The 19,007-nt window shown below is 39.7% G+C and overlaps 1 protein-coding gene across 15 annotated transcripts in view; it reads right to left on the minus strand.

Moving 5' to 3' along the window:
• Positions 1–5,327: 5,327 nt before the first annotated feature.
• cspg5a (chondroitin sulfate proteoglycan 5a) overlaps positions 5,328–19,007 on the minus strand; it is a 54,457-nt gene continuing 40,777 nt past the window's right edge. For 2 of the 15 annotated variants that reach the window (XM_078932542.1, XM_011485752.3), the window contains exons 4-6: positions 16,161–16,317; positions 12,419–12,475; positions 5,328–6,295 (exon numbers count right to left, since the gene is read on the minus strand). In XM_078932542.1, the coding sequence (XP_078788668.1) occupies positions 6,128–6,295; positions 12,419–12,475; positions 16,161–16,317 (382 nt within the window). In that variant the 3' untranslated portion in view covers positions 5,328–6,127. Of the gene's footprint in view, positions 6,296–7,734; positions 7,837–12,418; positions 12,476–16,160; positions 16,318–19,007 lie in introns of all 15 variants that reach the window. The other 13 variants (XM_078932541.1, XM_078932540.1, XM_011485760.4 and 10 more) reach the window with 13 other exon arrangements.

Consider the following 19,007-nt stretch of genomic DNA (forward strand, 5'->3'; position numbering starts at 1 on the left):
TAACCGCTGATGATGATGTCACCATGCACCTTTCTGGCCTTAAAAAGCAACAAATGAAAGAAACAGACATAAAGTGGAGAAGAGGATAGCAAATGCAACATATGTGAAGTAAAGTGAACTATAAGGACCCTGATCATTTCACTCCAAGCTGTGGAAAAGATAAAACTGTTTATTTATAAATCATTGCTATTATTTATTCTGTTATTTTAAAGCTCAATAAATAATTTCCTTCATTTTTAGCTTCTTTTAAGACGATATATAGGACTGAAATTTGGTTGAATAAAACAAAAAGTGAAAATATGTTGCAAAAGATAGATTTATTGACCTGATGTAAAAATGTGGAAAGCCTCTCTTGCTGGAGTACATTATTTATATTCTGAATCTGTGAACTTATTTAAAAACTTTTATTATTTGTTAAGATTAATCTCTATTTGGAATCTTTTCTGGTTAAAATCTTTTAACCCTTTTTGTTTCCCAAAAAATTTAATAAAACAACATAACTTTTTTTTTAATCATTCATTTTTGACAAAAGTTTAGAAAGCAAAGCACTTCAAAAGCAAATAAAGCTACTTTTATGACTGATGTATTTTAGTAATCCTATAAACTGAAGGTAAATGTACTCAATAATAAATCAATTAAGAATTTGTGACAATTTTTCTGACAGATATCTTATTATTATTTTAAAGTCTCTTCATAAAAGGTGAAAAAAACATGAAGAAAGTACAGTACAGTGAGCGACTGAACGTTCACATGCAACAGCTGGACAATATTGTGATTGTGTCTGTCTGCAGAGATCCCATGATGCAATGTTGAGCCTAAAGTGCAGATGGGAGCAGTTTTTATGCACACTTTTATTAGTGAATGACAGCAAAGCTGCAGAACAGCCTTTTAATCTGCCTCTCATCCTTCTCTGTGTGAGTGAGGATGAGCGTGTGAAGGCAGAAAAAGCCCGAGGTCCAGAGTTTAGATCCAGCACTGTAGCCTCAGACTTCGTTTCTATGGCAACGACGCCCTCTGTCTGAAGATGGTCGCTGCAAGCAGCCGATAAGTGAGAGCGTCAAAGAAGATAAAGGGGGAATAAGAGAGAGGATGCTGCTTAAATCCTCAGTGGACGTGGATTTTCTGATGTTGCTGTGATGGTATAGATCAGCAGCTGTGTGCATTTCTCAGGAATCAGGTGGGAAAATGTCAGATGTCGATGAATTAAATCAGCACTTTTCATCTAACGGGTTTATTATCTTTATGGGTGGAGTTGAAATCTTTTTTTTCTTTACCCTTTTCAATACGTTTTTTAGAAAGCATTTAGCAGTCATCAAATTGCTGCACACAAATCAGAATTACATAATCCAGTTTTTAAGGGAAAAATAATCCACCACTTTCAACCTAACAGTGTCGGACGGCTACTGACCTTATGAGCAAAATCTGACTTTGTCGTATTTTTTATTCCAAAATTCTGAGCAGTTTTGCCACATGAAAAATTTTCAATTTTTTCCAATTCTTGGCCAAAATTGACCCACAAACACACAGCCAAAGTTAATTACATTAAAAAATGTTTTGTGCCGCAAAAGAGTTGCTGAGTTCGTCCAGATCCTCCCACACTCTGGACAAGACACCAGCAGGAAGAAACCATGCCAGCTAGTGTTTGGCTCAATGAAGACCAACAACAACAAGAAGTTTGTGCAAAGTTTAGCTTTTTTAATTGACTTGAGTTCCTTAACTTTGGGTTTTTGTGCACATTATGGGAGAGTCACATTCAACAATTTCCCTTCAGCTTCTTGTCTTCCAATCATTTCCAATACTGGAAGACTGATCTGCACAAATTGACAAGTATTTTGTCGAGATGCTACCATCGACAGTGTATGAGAATTGGACTGGACTGAACCTCTCCTCCCCAGGCATTCCAAACAGGAAGTACCTGCTGGTTCCAAGAAGCCAAAGTCCTATAGAACTCTAATGAGGAATAAGAACATGTTTTTACTCATTCTATTTGTTGCTACTTTTTTTTAAAAAACACATTCTTTCTAATTCAAATGTTTTTCATGATTTGTTTTTTTGTTCAAGGTATAAACTGACCAATCATATACCTCAAGAAAAGTATGTGCTGTTAAATTGAACGTTTAAAACGTCCGACAAGCTCACTCCTGATTGGTCAGACTGGTTTCCATGGAAACAACAACTCAGACCAATTCTGATCAAACGATAGATGCGACTTTAACCTTTTTTTCCCGTTTATTTAGAATGCCACCAATTCTACAGCATTAGGGAATTCTGCAGCAAGACAACAGATCATGATACAACCACATCCATGCTTCACAGTGATGGTTGTGTTCTGAAGCCTAAGAAATTGTTTTTTTTTAACATGATAACAACCAAAACAGAACAAATTAAATAATTTCACAAGAATCAACACCAGGACTTACAGGTAAAATTGAATCTGGGATGTTTTGTAGACTCGTTTTCCTGATTTCAAGAAACAGAAATGTAAAGTATTTCCTTGAGCTTCCCAGATTCTTTTCATGCTTCATTAGGAACAAAAGTCCCTTTACTACTGGAAAAATGATAACTTCATTTTTTACCTGATCTTGGTTGTGTGTAAAATGTATGTAATTATTCATTTTTATTGGGCTGCAAGAAGGTTTTACTCCTTTAACACCTTTGTTTTGACATTTGTTTAAAGCCACAACTATCATTCCTGACAGTAACCCTTGTGCTATCTTAGATGACCCCACCCTTACATTGACGTGTTCTCCCTACCATGACAAAGGTGGATAAAGGTGGAAAGATTTCATGTAATCCATGGACACCAGTGAAGATCACAAATCATTGAAGAAAAAAGGTTCAGCGCACTGTCTAGTGGGTCTAGATGACCCAACTCCCAATGTTAAAGTGCCTATACAAAAATATCATAATTCAATGACAGTTATTTAATATTTCACACAAAAGCTTTTCTAATACAGTCTTAAAGTTTGACATTTTGATTCCTTTTGCCGACAACAAAAAGCCCTTTCAGGGTTTCATGCGCCTGATGGTTGATGACAGAAAAGATTATGTGCGTGCTGCAGGAGCGATTTCCTGCCTCATCTTTTAGGACCTGCTGCTCACAGCTTTGGAGTGTTCTGATTGTGCATTTCTCCAGAGCCTATAATGTGTGGAAATTTGATTAACACCAATAAACAGGCTCAGAAAGATTCCATCTTTCACTGTGCTGCAGCGAGACAATGACGCCTCCATCACTTCTATTCTCTCAGCTGGAAATGAAATGCCCACTTGTTACCATGGAGTCCGCTGGCACTTCCAGCTTTCTATTCAGAGGACCCTCCTTTAGTGTCGCGATGGGTGAGTTTGTGCATTTGTGTGATGGGCCGGCAGGAATAAAGGGAGTGATGTTCACTGTTGTTGCTGTTTTTGTGGTCTTCGGACTGCTGTTTGCTATTCTGTATTAATTTATTAAAATGTGAAGTCTTTTATTTTAGATTCTGCGGACTGCAGTGCTCTCTTGGCCTCTGGTCTATTTGTCAGAAGAAAGAAAAGGGCACTCAGAACTGCCCCCACCCTATATCAATTGGCACCCTCATCCCCCATGGGAAGGTTTTACCACAATGCTGTTATTTAACCCTCTGCGTTCACACCAAACCAAAGGAAGGAGCGGACAAAAGCCAGAGGACACCGCAGCCTCATCCCAGACACATTCAGGCCTGTTTATCAGCTCCAGACAAGAGCTGTTTGTTTTGCTTACACTTCATAATTTAAAGTCCACGTTTGTATCAAAAAAGCACACTTGTGACACAACGTAGACTAAGGAATCCAGACAAATTCATCTTGATTTTTGATATTAATTTTAAGTTTTGTTCAGAGACTTGCCTTACACCAGTCTGGTTGTATTTAATTAGACTGAACAAAATTCACAGCAGTTATCCAGTGTATGTCATATTCACGTGAATGACAGGAATAAACATTTGGGGGGAGCATTGTTTAACTTTTCCAGTTGGAATGTGCTCAGGATGCTTCATTACAAAATTAAAAGAGACAACTTCAGTTTAACCCTAAAAATGGGATATGATGCAAAGACACCCCTGACTTCAAATTAAAGCTCAGAGGGTCATACGAAGATTTTCAGAAGTTCAACCAGTTCAACCAGATGTTCGGCCAATAAAAGTGAGACACACTTTCTTACTCTGTGAATAAAGAACTGAAAATGGAATTGGTTCAGGCGGTTGACCAGGTCGTCCAAATGATCGAAGGGTTTGATCCCAGCTCCATCCAGCCAATCGTCGGTGTGTCCTTGGGCAAGACACTTCACCCTCCCTGCCTCCAGTGTGGCTCCACTGGTGTGTGAATGTGCATGAATGTCCCAGTGATGCTCAGAGGTACCGTAGGCACGAACTGTCAGCCATTCCTCTGCCTTCACCGAGTATCAATGAAGAGTGAATGAATAATGGACACAGTGTAAGCGCTTTGAGCGTCTGGAAACCCGCAGATAAATCTAATCCATTATTATTTTATTATAAAAATTGATAGGGTTTCTTTTTAAACTCATCCATCTGTCCATCCAACTTTAGAACCATCTTGGCTGCTATCTAGCACAGCCACTGTGGGGTAAAGGTGGGTTACACCATATGGAGTGATTTTTCTGCCATTATTCCAAGCGCAAAACTCACTGTTTTGAGCTCAAAGCATGAAATTATTTTGTATGCTCAAAAAAGGTTTGTGCGCTTGAAACAGAAAAATCTGTTCAGACAAAATAATTTTTGAGAGAAACTTGAGAGAAATTCTCTCTCTTCTGCGTGCAAAACAGACCGTGGCACCTGGATTGCAAATTTTGCCACAAAAGCCATTCTAATCGCATACATGGACGTGAAGGTTGATGCTGATTGGTCAGAAATTTGTCCAATTGCTTTGTATACTGGATCAGGTTTTAACTACGCTCATAGGAGTTTAACTTTGATTTAAGCAGAATAGTTTTGTGCATTTATAAACTCAGTTGGCAGCACACATGTGTGATAACAGGTGTGCCTGTTTCGCCTATATGTGTCAAAAAATATTTCCTTAGAGTAAATCTGAAAAGCATGAAAGTGTGAAAGTAAGCTCTTTGCACATTTATGCTGTTATTCCAAGCCTGGACAACCGAATCCAATGTCGTCTAGTAGCATAGTTCGCATTTGGAGTGTGAACCAGCATCTCTTAAATGTTTTTTAGGAGCATTTACAGCAACAAGCACTTGCTAACAAGCACTAACAAAGCTGCGTTCAAGGCCATGCAGAGCGCTCGACTTGGAGGGAAAGAAAAAGGGGAGGCGACACGGAGGAAAACGCAGGATCCAGAGGAGGTCAAGTTAAAAAGGTTTATTTCAACAACTGGCTGAATCTGGTTTATTTATTTTCTGTTCAAAGTCCAAAAAAAGTACAAAAAAAGCCAAAAAAAACAGAAAAACATCAAAGGATTAGAAACCACATCAATGAAAACCAAGACACATTGTGTTGCTTTTTGTTAAATCAATCCAAGCAATTTTTTCCCCAATATTTTTTACATACTCACTGGATTAGTCAGACAAACATCAAAATCTTTCAGTAGCTTTATCGTAACTTTTTTTTTTAAACATTGACGTTTTAAACTTCTGTATGACTTTGCTCTTTTTACAAAAAAACACCAATGCAGGCAGGGGAGGGGGGGGGGTGTACATACAAGCGTGGTGTCATTTTCACAGTGTGTGTGTAAATGCTCATCATGTCTGTGTGTATATTTGAGTGTGTGCAGAGGAGAGAGGGGAGAGTAGAATGACAGCAACAAAGAATCTGGGATTTGGAAAAAAGGGTGTCTTTTGTAAGGGCGGAGAGGAGAGGCGAGGAAGGCTGGGGTTACTTCAGCTGGGGCAGTGATGGCGGCGGCGGCGGTGTGTTTCGCAGCGACCCAGAGGCCGCGTGTGGCAGTGTTGCCGTGTCGGAGAAGGTTGCAGACTGAGTTGGTTGGCTGGTACGTTGGCAGGTTGGTTGACCTGGTCGAGCGGTTTGACGCGCTCGGTGGCGGGTTAACAGAGAGCAGCGAGGGGGTTTGTGGGCTCCAGTTGCACCTCGCTGTTTTCTGTGTCGTGTTGTCAGGTTTCTGGGCTTGGTTCACACCTTGTTTCGCTTCACATCATGTTGTTCTGCAGTGAATTTACCTCCGAGGAGTTCTCCTCGCCCAGGACCTTGTGGTTCTCTTGTTTGGGGGTCAGAGAGTTGTGGATGTTTAGGGAGTCGTCCTCCTTGGCCAGGGCCTTCATCGGGTCTTCCTGCTTGTTCTGGGAATTGGGATCATCCTATCCAAGGTGAAGGGGTGAGGAGCATAAAGCACAGTCAGAACCATAAAAACAGATTTACATTTGGCTGCAAACCACCCTCCCTAACCAATAGGAATCTGCTTTTTAAAGGATTAACAATAAACTCCAATAAAATCTATTCCCTCTAAAACAGCAACCGTCTTTGCCAAATCTAAGGAGAACAAGTGATGCATTCATAGTAAACTATAATATCTACAGTTTGGCTGTAAACTCCTGCGTCATCTGGTTTAACTGGCTTTGATCAGTATTTTGCAGTTAAACCACTAAGAACGAGAACTTTAAATGTTGCCAACAGACATCACAAACAAACAAAAAGTAAATGTGTTAACTTATAAATGTAAATCACCCCAGAGAAATTAAAAATGGATAGTTTTCAAGCTCTAAAAGGGATTTTATGTTGTATTTTCATGTCCTTAAAGGACCACACAGATGTGTTTGTTTCTCCTAGCAACTAAAAAAAAAACAACAATTTTTTTTGCTGACTAATAGAAATTAAAAGGGGAAAGTTTGACTTTTTCAGTTACGTAATTTAACCTTTGTAGCAAAGTATAAACTAGTTTTTATCTGGTTGACACCCAAGCTTTTTCGCTTTGTATTACTAGACAAAGCAACAGGTAATAATATCCCGCTTACTGATCAAAGAAAAGCAAATGCTTATACTATTTACTGCTTGTAGTAAATAGATTACACACATATAATCCTATGAGTGGAGCAAAATTCTAATGAAAAATAATACGCATTAACGGACAGCAAACCCCGTTTCAGTCATCCCGCTGTTTGGAAGTCATCGGCCGGCACGCCATGTTTAAGTGAGGAAACATGGAGGTGAGCTGCATGAGCGACCCCCCCCCCCCCTCCCTCCCGGTTTTCCCCATCAGGCAAGCTAAGGCGGCACATGCACATCCACATGCAGGACCCTCACAACGAACCCCATGAACTGTCGCTCATGCACAACCCTTCCCGTGGCCGCTATTCTTTTATCGTTCCCCGAAATCATAAGCAAACAGTCCTGGCTGCTTATCTGTGAGTACCACCATCATACATACCCAAGCAGTCACTGCAAGAGAAAGGCATTGCGTTTTAGAGGGTTTCACTTTAATGCATTGGCATTTAATTGAGGTCAAAGGGAAATAATTGATCGTGGAGTCCATTTAAGCTCTGCTTTCCAGACTCTTATCCCTATTAATTTTGCATGGCATCATCGGCTCGGCTTCACTGGGGCATTCTGGGGGCGTCAGCCTCTGCCTCTATGTCCCAACCACACCCATACAGACACACACACACACACGGGCAGAGACACACGCATACAACAAATTCCAAACCCTGAGGCCTGTGCCATTTGCAAACACTCCCTAAGTGAATGTTTGCATTTGACTGTAATGGCACTTTTAGAGAGGAAGAGCAGTGAGAGGATTTACCCGATGGCTGTTGGCCTAGATAGTAACTTCAGGCAGGACGTGTGGGTATGTCACTTCCATGGTTACGGGATAGGGGCCCTCTTTCCTCCCGTCAGCATGAAACTGGAAAATGTTTGTGTTTGTTGGGTTTCATTGTTGTCGTGCATGGGTGGAAGGGTGCAGGCGGTAGTTGGGAGCACAGAGTCACGAGGACTTTTGAGTGGGAGCCATTTTGGGGGGAGTGGAAACAGAGATAAAAAGGGTTCTGAGGATGATGATGATGTTGGTGGTGATGATGATGACGATGATGGAGGCACATGGACAGTCCCTAATGATCTTTTAGAGGTTTTTAGGTTGTTGTTTTGAAGATAATTTTTAAGTGAGCTTTTGTTCCTAAACTGTACAGTTGAAATCACTCCGGAATTTAAATAAAGTTCTTATTTTAGTCTTTAAAGGGAGAAAACTCAATGTCCATCAGTATTTCAAACTTTTAACATTCAGACAATAAATTATTTAAAGGAGCTCTCTGTGGAGCCAGTGATACAATTTTTAAAGGCTTATGCTTCTTGTTAGAAGGCACTTTCCTTTAATCCTCAACTGTGTTTGAACCTCCCGATGCAACTAATGCTAAAAATATCAAATATACTTAAAAAATGAACTCTAATACTATAAGAAGAGGTGAAAAAAACAAAAAATAAAATGACTGCTGCAAAGCAAAGGTCCACCATCATTACAAATATTAGAGCATCCCTTTATATTTTTCAATTTAATTAAGAAAATAAATAAAACAAAAATAATCAGGGAATTAAAAGGTCAGAAATAAGATAAGTGAAGCCACATTTACACTTAGTGGGATCATTTCAGGCAGCAGAGACATTTATGCCAGGATTGACCCACTAGTGTCTGAATCTAAACCATTATGTAAATTCCTCTCACCTACGGACTGGAACTCTTAACAAAAAGAAAAATCAACTCCCAAATCTCATATCTAAACCTCAGTTTGACACCATTTTGAATTACCTAGAAATTACATTGTTGTAGCTGTTTTGAACACTTCAATGCTTTTAATTTTCAATCAAATGTCTTGGGTGTGTGTAACCTTTGGCCTCTTGGCCTGGACTCCCTTGGAAAAGAGATTAATGGATTTCAATGGGACTTTCCTGGTTAAATTATGGTTAAAAAAAAATGTTTGTGTATGCTCTTTTGCTGAAGAGCAAACTTTCCTGTGTTTGTTCTATAGTCAGTGGAAGGAGAACATTACAGCTTATTTTTATTTATTCTGTGACTTTTGAAGAGATCAGAATTTAAAAAAAGGACCTTGTACCATCGGTTTAAGTCATTTTTCTTTAAACTCCAGTTGGTACTAAAGCAGTTTTTGTATCCTACAAAGAAATATTATTATTTTCTCTTTTTTGTTTATTTAAAAATGTGCTTGTCAGTAGAAGCTTTGACCAGGAAGTTATGAAATATCCGTGCAAATTTTCATTTTAATGTTATGGGCCTATATCACGCCTTTCTTAAGCTTTTCAGAGTGAACTATTTATTCATATTCACATTTATTCCCTTTCGAGGTCGTGGGGCTGCCGGAGCCTATCCCGGCCACTTCACCAGCAATAATATAATACATTATCTTTGGCACACTAAAGGACACATTTTTTAAGGAAATATGATTTATTTTTACAGTTAATTTTACCACCTGGAAGTAAAACGTCTCGACCTCTGAGGCTCCGCCTTTCACCCCGTTTGGTTGCCACTCATTTCATGATGTCAGCCTAGAGCCGGCCTCGGCAGCGTGTCTGTGCTTCGCCCACAAAAACAAACAACATCCGAACTTTTGCAAAGATGGATGTAAAGATTGTGTATAGAAAAGAAAAGACTTTAGCCGATCACCACCAGCTCCGTGGAGAAAGTGGGTGCGTGCGTGTGTTAGCCTGGGGGCGTTGCTGGCACCGTAGACTCTTCCTGGATGGGGCCGTTCCTCGCTTTATGATGTCACAATGTGAGAACCCCCTGGTTTTTATTCAATTAGGAGGGGCTGGCGCTCAGAGAGCAGGTTTTTAGAGGAAAACTCAGATGTGTGAAGGATCAAAATATCGCTTTGAGGTTGTTTTTTGTCAGAAATTAATATCATAATGCCCTTAAAAGCTCAAAAAGTTAACTTTGCATGATATAGGCCCTTAAAATCATAGAGAAATTAGAGTAGGCCAACTGCTAGCAGGGTTTTGCTTTCAGGTCATTTCAGTTGTGAAAAGTAATACATCACTTAGAGCCACTTGTCTTGATAGAAATGAAATCCTCTTATAAACGATGGCCGGCTCTGCCTCTTTGAGTCACTTTCTGAATTTATTTAGTATTGATAGATAAAGAATCCGTTTCCACAGTTTGCTAGACAGGGAAGCGTGCGACTGCACTCAGCAGAAATGCTGTAAATTAAAGTTAAGGATAGGTGGGTTCAATCCACCACCATGATACAAATACACAGCACTCAATTAATGCAGGAAAACCAAAGTGCTGTTTGTGTTGTGGGGCAGAGAGGAATGTGGCTTGTGTGTCTTTGCTGACAGCTGTTTTTTCACTAAAAATGTTTTTTTCCCTAATTGCATTGAAACCTCCCGGTGTGTGCAGTAGGTACCACAGCTGACTGGATATCTGACAAGCCTAACAGAATTTTTTTTTATGATTTTAAAATCTGTTTATTTTTCCTCCAGGATCTGTCTGTTAAGCTCAAGTTAAAGAACAGTGCAGCAAAAAACAAAAAAGAAAACAAGTTTTAAAAAGCAGCAAGCTGTCACATTTTACTGAGATTCATCCCTACACTGAGCTTCTAGTCTGGCATTGTGACAGCTTGAAACAAATTACAAATGGTCTTAGGCGAAAGGTTTTCTAGCATGACTTTGTAGCTCTTGCTCTCGGAATTTAAAAACAAAAAAGCCTAAAACGTTTTGGCAGAGGTCGGTGAAAAACATCAAACTTGTTGGTGATGTCATAAACGTCTCTTCCATTAATCTAAAATGGAAGCTGGTTTTGGTTCCATTTTGTAAGAAATCAAAGACTGAAGTCTGACAGACCAGAGATTAGGACTTAAGCCTGGTTTCCATTTCACAGCGCACGGCCGTCGCATCAGTCGGCTGGATTTGGTGGCGACAGTCTGCAACAGTTGCGCTGAAATTCCGAGTGGCTTTTATACTATTTGAGCGGCGTGATTGTCTGTTTATTTTTAAAATCCTTATCATACCCTGCAAATGCGCAGGTACACAATGAGGCAGAGGAGAAAGTGGTATGTTTGTTCACTAAACAGAAGTAAGCAATACAGGACCAAATAAATAAAAAAATAGGGGGACAATTTGCATTTTCTGAGTGCAAGATATCTATATGAGATATGATATATATCTTTCTCTATGCTCTATTTTCCATCTATTTGTCCGCTCTCTATGTCTGTGAGTGAAATTAGGTATTTCCCTTCTTTAAATTAAGTTTTCATCATCTGTCATTTTCTTGGCAAAGTTTGCTCCGTCATCACGTGCCTCCAATCGCTCCAAATAAATTCAGGTTAAGTGGAGCAATTCGTACAAAACTGCACTGCGGGTGTAAAATTCCAGTGAATGATGTCATCACATTTTCCAGCGATTGGGGCCATTCCACTCCAATGGCCTTGCGACAGATGCGATCTGGGCGATTTTATATCGCTTTGAAGTATTTTTACATCTGGAACATCGCAGTAAGACTTACAAACAAGATGTCTCACCAAGCGGTGTACGATCATATTTCATGTGGGGCACCTGTGTGCCCCGTAAGGGTTTGGACACCCCATTTCCCCCCCGTAAGGGCAGTTGGGACTGAGGTTTCCATTTAGTACCTCAAAAAGCATATTTTAACCATGAGTTTTAGGACTTGAGACTCGGACCTGCAAAAGAGAACTTGTGAGCATCTTCGAGACTGACTGATGAGAGTCAGAACGTCGGCACACATTCAACACCAAAGAAGGGTTTGTGTACTTTCTGAGTTTCCTTCAAAGTAGTTGTAAAATGTAGTCAACACACAAAGTTGGAGACTATTTGGATCCATGAACATGAGGACAACGAGGCCCCATCTGGTTTGGAGCTGTGATAAAGCGTCTGCTACATTTGACTTAAACAGGTAAATGGTGCTTTATCCTATTGCATGTTGTTGACATATGCAAACATGTTTTATTGCTAACAAAAGGAGGGGAAGACACCACCAACTGTATAGTAACTGTAATGGTGCTTTGGCACAAACAAGTATTATACTTCCTTTTGCATTTTCAGGTCAAGATGCTGCGAGAAGGCTTCAGATAACATTTGCTTGAGTATTACAGAAGTGGTATGTATATATATTTATGGTTTTACCCATAGTGAGCTCCTGAAGTTATTTCAAGCCTCGCCGCTATATTATCAAAGCAGATGTGTTTTAAAGGCTTTATTTGGTAAAACTGAAACAGAGAAACATGTTCCTACTTTAGATACTTCTTGGCTTTAATGATTTTATGTTTTTCAAATAAAAAAAAAACTGTCAATTTCGAAAAGGAACTGAGATTACTTTGAGCTCATAATATAATAATGTTTTGAGTGAATTTGTCGAGTACACAGCTAAAAATGTGACTGACAGGCCCACAGTTACAATGAGAGACTTTTTGGAAAGGTGAGAACGGGTCGGGACTATCTCGACATTTGGAATTTGGTCTTACCTCGCAGTCGGACTCCTCTTTGGTCTTACACTCCCAGGTGTATCTGCTCATGGTTTTCTGGGGGGAGGGGGATTGGGCAAAGGGTTATACTCTTCAAATAAAAACCCAAAAGGCATCCTGAGAGAAAGACTGGACAGAAAGCAAGAGCAGTGGACGGAAAGAAAGGATAGAAGCTGGAGAAGCAACAGATCAGAGATAGGAAGAGAAGAGACAGAGAAATGAACAGACAGAGAGATGGAGGCCCAAAGAGACTCCATGTCCTTTCAGATGCTAATCTATGTTCCAAGATGGTCACACACTCAGGTAATACAGTCTCTGTGGAGCTGCTTGTCCCATCACCACAGCTGACAAAGGTTTGGAGGCTTCAGCTGAGGTCCTTGAGCATTCGGATACACACAGGACAGTTAATAAGAAAACCATTAAGGTTGTTTGTTAAAACGTCCTCTGGGAGTTTTTGTTAAACCTTTGTGTGATTTTGGTATGTAGATGCCTTTTAATTTTGGTAGGTTGAATATTATTTAAAAAAAAATTTTCCCTTCAACTTTTTCCTTCAGGGGTCGCCACAGCGAATCAGCTTCCTCCATCTAACCCTGTCTTCTGCATTGTCTCCACTAACACCAGCTACCTTCATGTCTTTGGTCTTCTTCTAGACCTTTTGCTTGGCAGCTCTAGACTCAGCATCCTTCTACCAAAATACTCATTGTCTCTCCTCTGAACATGTCCAAACCATCTCAGTGTGGCCTCTCTGACTTTATCTCCAAAACCTCAAACGTGCTGTTCCTCCGATGTCCTCATTACTGATCCATCATGGTCACTCCCAAAGAGAACCGCAGCATCTTCATCTCTGCTTCCTGTCTTTTCCTCAGTGTCACTGTCCCTTGCTTGTCTCACCACAACTTTCTACACCTTTCCTTTTATTTGACCTGAAACTCTTCCATCATACCTGACACTTTTCACACCAGAGACTTTTTTTTCACTACTTTTCCACACTCTCTATTCCTCTGGACTGTGGACCCTAGTTCAAATCCTCCACCTTCTTCATCTCTTCTCCTTGTAACCTCACTCTTCCACTTGGGTCCCTCTCATTCAAAAACATGTACTTCATCTTGCTATTACTAACTTTCATTCCTCTCCCTTCCAGGGTAAACCTCCACCTCTCTAGCTTACCCTCCACCTGTTCCCTGTTCTACAAACCACAATATCATCTGCAAACATCATAGTCCACATTATGTATAATCAGTGTTATCCAAGCTGGTTTCTGGAAGTAAAGAAGTTGATTTACAGCTTCAGTCTAGTTCTACTGTTAAGTCTAGTTTTAGTCAGCTTTTCTTTGGATTCAGTTTTACAAACTTTTTGAATAAATAATTTCCATAGTTGCTGTCATTGATAAAATGATTAACAAAAGGTTATTTTATAGGTTAGGTTATAGGTTATAATGGTGTTGGAAAGTTAATATTGTAAGAATGTCAGTCGGTAGTAATTGGTTAAGGATTTTTCTTTTCTTTGCATTTAGGCTGTTAATGTATGTCAGGGTGATGAAATGATGAAAATGGAAATTGTGTGTCTACAATGACAGGGTGAGACAAACTGCCCCTAAACAAATCAAAAACTTCAAAAGTACTTCAGGAGAGAAATGACAATCACAGGCTGGTTACTAAAGAAAGTAGTTTAAGGGTGGAGATACTACTGATGGAGTTGTTAGAGGGTGGTACCACATTTTAAAAGACAAAAAATAGTCTGTCTCAGCTGTAGCATTACGTCTACCCATGCTGCTACAGTGCTAGCACTAAAAACTACCCATGCTTCTATTAGTGGGAAAGCTTTTTTCTGCCATCTACAGGCAGCAGGAAGTTGTTGCATCTCAGATGTTTATCCTGATAAAGTCGTCATTCGTCACAATATGAATCTGTTTAACTTACCTGCTCATAAATACTCAACCTTTCAGAAAAATCATATTTAATCTGTACATTTTTTTCAGGATAAACAAAAAAAAGCAGACTAGCAACAAGGCAGAGCTGCAGCGGCTGACATGTCCACTAGGTGGCGCATATCAGCGACAGAGCAGACATGCCATGACATACCAATGTCAGAGTTGATAGAAGAGAGAGTAGGGAGGGGGGAGGGGGTTATGGGCGGGGGTCACAGTGAGGACACTTTCTCTTAAAATGGTCAGATTGAAGCCAAAGCGGCTCAGCTGGCAGATGTCCTGGGATGACAGTCCATAAATGTTCAGTTTGCATAGCCTCAGGGGTAATTTAACCTCTGAACCGGCCGTGATTGCGTCCTCATTGACCAACAAAGCTGATTTATTTGACACATCTGACAATGCTAGGCTAAGACTAGTAAGATGTGAAACCATCACATTACTCTTTTTCACGTTTTGCTCAAAAATAGTTAAAAAAAAAAAGTTTACGTGGCAAAAAAGACTAAATCAACAGGAAAATGGCTCTAAGATTGTCATTAAGATTTAAGAATTTTGGCCCTTTATTGCTGGTAGCTGTTGCTGCACTATGGATGCAAATTAGGAACATCTTTGTTAAAGTTTCAAAGATATTATTTTAGTGTTAAACTTATAATTAAGTAATCTTATATCTGCTTTTCTTATTGTCTTATTCCTATAATTCCATATACACCTTAACGTGATGGTCACCTTTAATTTCGTCATGCACTTTGTATGATGATATCCTATACTCTAGCATTCTATTAGATTCTACTGCAACAGCCAGTAACTACATGAATCACACAAAATTGTGTAAAAAATTTGAAAAGTACATCTTTTTAAATTTTAGATTGAGCTAGCGTTGGGGTGTAACAATTCCTACAATCCAACCAGATTGATCCGTCTAAGGCAAGTTGTAAATTAAATCCAATCAAATGGACCTCTACTGTTTATATCAATCTTGGATGTCGGTTTCTTTTACTGTACGTCTTTAGGTTTCACGATAACATATGTAAATCGACCAAATGCATTACAGCAGACAACACACATGTGACGTCAGCAAAAACTGATCAAGCCATCATTCCACTTCAATGTGAGGAAACACTGAATTTAGCAAAGACATGGGACCATACAGTGTGCTAGAATGTTCTAATAATGTTCCCTTTGGATTATTTTGATGTGGAAAAACAACAGTGGGCTGAACTTTAGGAAGATAAAATGTGAACAGATTTGCTATCAAATGTTGTTTACTTGATTTTTTGTACACATTTAATTTACACTTGATTGTAAGAAAAACAAGGAATCTGGAAAAACTTCATCTGCACTGTTCAGTACCAGCTATTTCTCTCTGAGTCATACTTGGTTAAGGTTTTGGTTAAAGACGTCCTGGATCCGTTTTAGGTCAGTGAATCGGATCGTTCAAAATGAATGATTGTCAAACACAAATCAAGATATGAGTCGAATCGCTATTAAAACAAATAGTTACACCCCTACGCTAACCTTTTTAATTTAAACATTTTCTACATATCTTCTTTAGTCAACAGTTTCAAGTTTAAAAATCTAAACCAAATTTTTATATGCTTGATGTAGAGAAAAAAAAACATTTTTCTAGAAATGAATAATGAATTTATTTTCCATTTTCCAAGGCCTCACTTGGAACCCCCTCCATGCCGCCCCCCCTCCAGCGTTTCACACCTCAGATTATTAGGGAACACTCATGCCCATGCATTTGAGGGAGGCTCGGGCGGGGTTTGGAGGGAGATGCAGAAAGGGGGGGTGAGAGAGAGGCGAGAACCACGTTACCTGACAGATAATGTTATCATAGTAAGCCAATGCACGGGCATGAGGGACGTTAGGAGGGGTGTCGCACAGTTTCCTTACATTTGGGTGGGAGCCCTCAGCGATGGTGGACAGCGAGAAATTATCATTGTGCTGCTCCGATGAAGGCCGGTACTTACTGCTGGGTGTTGGTGGGGATGGGGGAGGGAGGGGTGATAAGAAAAGGAAGAATATTTCAGAAAAAAAGACAGGGAGATTTGTAGAGATTCAGAAACAAGACACACAAGGGGAAGGGAAATGTAGGTCATGTAGAAGACATTAAAATTGGAAAGAAAGATTCCTCCAGGAGGAGAGCGGGGAAAAAAGGGTGAATGAAAAAGGGACAGTCCAGGGAATAAAGAACAAGGTCATAAAAACAGAGGAGGAGAAATGACAAATTAAGTTGTAGTAAAATAGAAACAAAATAGGCAAGAGACATAAGGGAATACATGGCAGGTGATGGCATAAAATGAAAAAAAAAAACAAGAGAAAAATGGTTAAAGTAAAAGGAAGAAGGGGGTTGTTATAGAGAAGGTGGGAGGGGAAGATTTATAGCAAGAAAGCATTAGTTAAAAAGCAAGATATCTGAAAAATGTCAGAATAAAGCAAACATTTTGTCTGTGATGCAACGTAGCAAAAGTGAATTTTGACCCATTTCTCTCAACATAAACGTTTAATAAAGAAATGTTTTACATTTTTTACATTTCATTGGCATTTGCCTAACATTTTTATTGATAATTAATTTAGTTGAGCCTGATGTTCATCTTTAACCTCTTTCCAACGAGGCCTATTTTGTATATAGTACAGCATTTGATTCAGAGATTAAAAAGTGCTCTTAATAAATCCAGTTTTAGAATAAAAATAGTGCATCTTGAATTCAGCAGAAATTTATTAACAATAGCCATAAAGATAGGGACACCGATTTGGCCAAAGGACCTACTTTCAGAGGTTATATTACTCAAATGAAGAATTGACCTGGAATGCAACATGTGGTTTTGAAATTTTCCCTCCAGATGGAATGCTATAAAAAGAGTGGACAATTCATAATATGCATTTGTTGGCTTTGAGTAAAGAGATGCAACTGAAAGACTTTTATCTGGATGGGAAGTTTCTTCTCAACTTAGTCCGTCTAGTTCCTCATCCTCAGATGAGTTTTCCTCTGTTTTTGTCGTAGAGATCAAAAAATGCATCGTCTTTGAGTATGACAGTGGCTTCCTCCCTTATTTATAACATGTTTTCATCAAATAAAAAAAAAATCTTTCATTTGCTTCTTAACCCAAACGAGAAGCATCCGATTCCTCAGATGTTGAGCTGCATTTTTCTCTCTGATCATTTCCCCACCGTGGCACGAGAAGTTAAAGAGACCCTGATCTGCCTTCTGTTAAAAGCGCAATAGTTTCTGTGATCTGCACGCAAAGCTTCCATATTTGCGTTTGATGAGCGCCGTGACGTGAATATCAAAGGCTGTGTAATGACACAGGAGAAGTACTCCCCATCAGAATATGTGTCATACAATTCTTGCACCAAAAAGCAACAATTTTCTGTCTGCCACCACCTAACCATGGTGCACATACATTTTGCACAATGGACAAGTTGTACCATTAACAGGGATATTTTGTTAGTTGCTAAAAAAAAAGGTTGTTTTCTGTCTGGAGGAGTCCGTTGGTCAGGACTGAGTCCGCTTAATTTGGTCCAGATTAGGTCCGGACTTTTTGATATTGGTCTGACAATAATGTCTACTGGACATTTCTGCTCCCAACCAAAGCTTGTAAATGAAACCATGCGACTAAAGATCTCTTCAAGAATTACAAGGGCGGGGCAAAGCAACCAGAGTAGGAATAATGGAAGTCCTACGCTTTGCAATCCCTGTCAAATAGCTGGTTATTTATCTAAATTGTACCTTCAGATATCTTGGTTAATTCTTCTCAATAAGCTGAGCCGCTGAGTTGTCATTTTGCTGCTCTGCACTCAGACTCAGAGAACACTAACCTTCTGAATTTAGTCCAGCTCCATATAAGCCCCTTGTGCTTTAGATTAATATCCTGATAAGCTATTATTGTGATCAGAGTAACAGATAATATTTGTTTCTGTTGCTTTTGGTGTCAGTCACTTAGAACATGCAGTCAGGTTAGTTTGAATCTGACCTTTTTGAACATATTAATCTAAAACTCCTCACAATCCTGATTATAAACCAGCACATTTTTTCAGTCCATCTTTGAGCAGGATGCAGGCTCTGTGCTGAAAGTCTCAGGGACAACAGATGGGAGTCTAATGGATTCATAAGCCTCTTCAGGAGCACACACTTCTTTGAACACTGCCCGCAGAGTCTTTTTCTCCGCTAAATGGCCGTTCTGTTTCTTTTTTCCTCCTGCAACATTTTGTCATTTTCTTATTTCCTCCTCCCTTCCTCTTTTTCCTTCCTCAGTCCCTCTCCTCTCATTGATTTCTTTAAGCTTGATGAGGCAGCTCAGTCTCTTTCGCCCTCAGGTCGCACAGCTGTATGTAGGTCAACCCCGCCTCGGCCCGTCTCGCTCCCTCCCCTCCTCCTTTGCAGACTGCCCTACTTTCAGCAGCATCCAGAGTACAGATGACATCACCCTTTCTCCTTTTTTTTTTTTTATTCTGCAAGCCAACATTGAAGTATCAAACCACTGCATCATTTTTCTACTCTCTATCATTACCCTTAATCTCCTGTGCGTGATCACCCCTTGCACAGAACTAAAAATAAACTGTGCAGCGTGGGATCTGCTGATGAGAATGTGGACCTCTGCTTTGCATCCTCTGTGCAAGCTGCTGCTCATCCACGATGGCTCTGATGCTGCGGAGATCGTC

Source organism: Oryzias latipes, chromosome 16, assembly GCF_053564925.1.
Source record: "Oryzias latipes strain Hd-rR chromosome 16, Olatipes_Hd-rR_3.1".
In the NCBI taxonomy this organism is placed as follows: Eukaryota; Metazoa; Chordata; class Actinopteri; order Beloniformes; family Adrianichthyidae; genus Oryzias; species Oryzias latipes.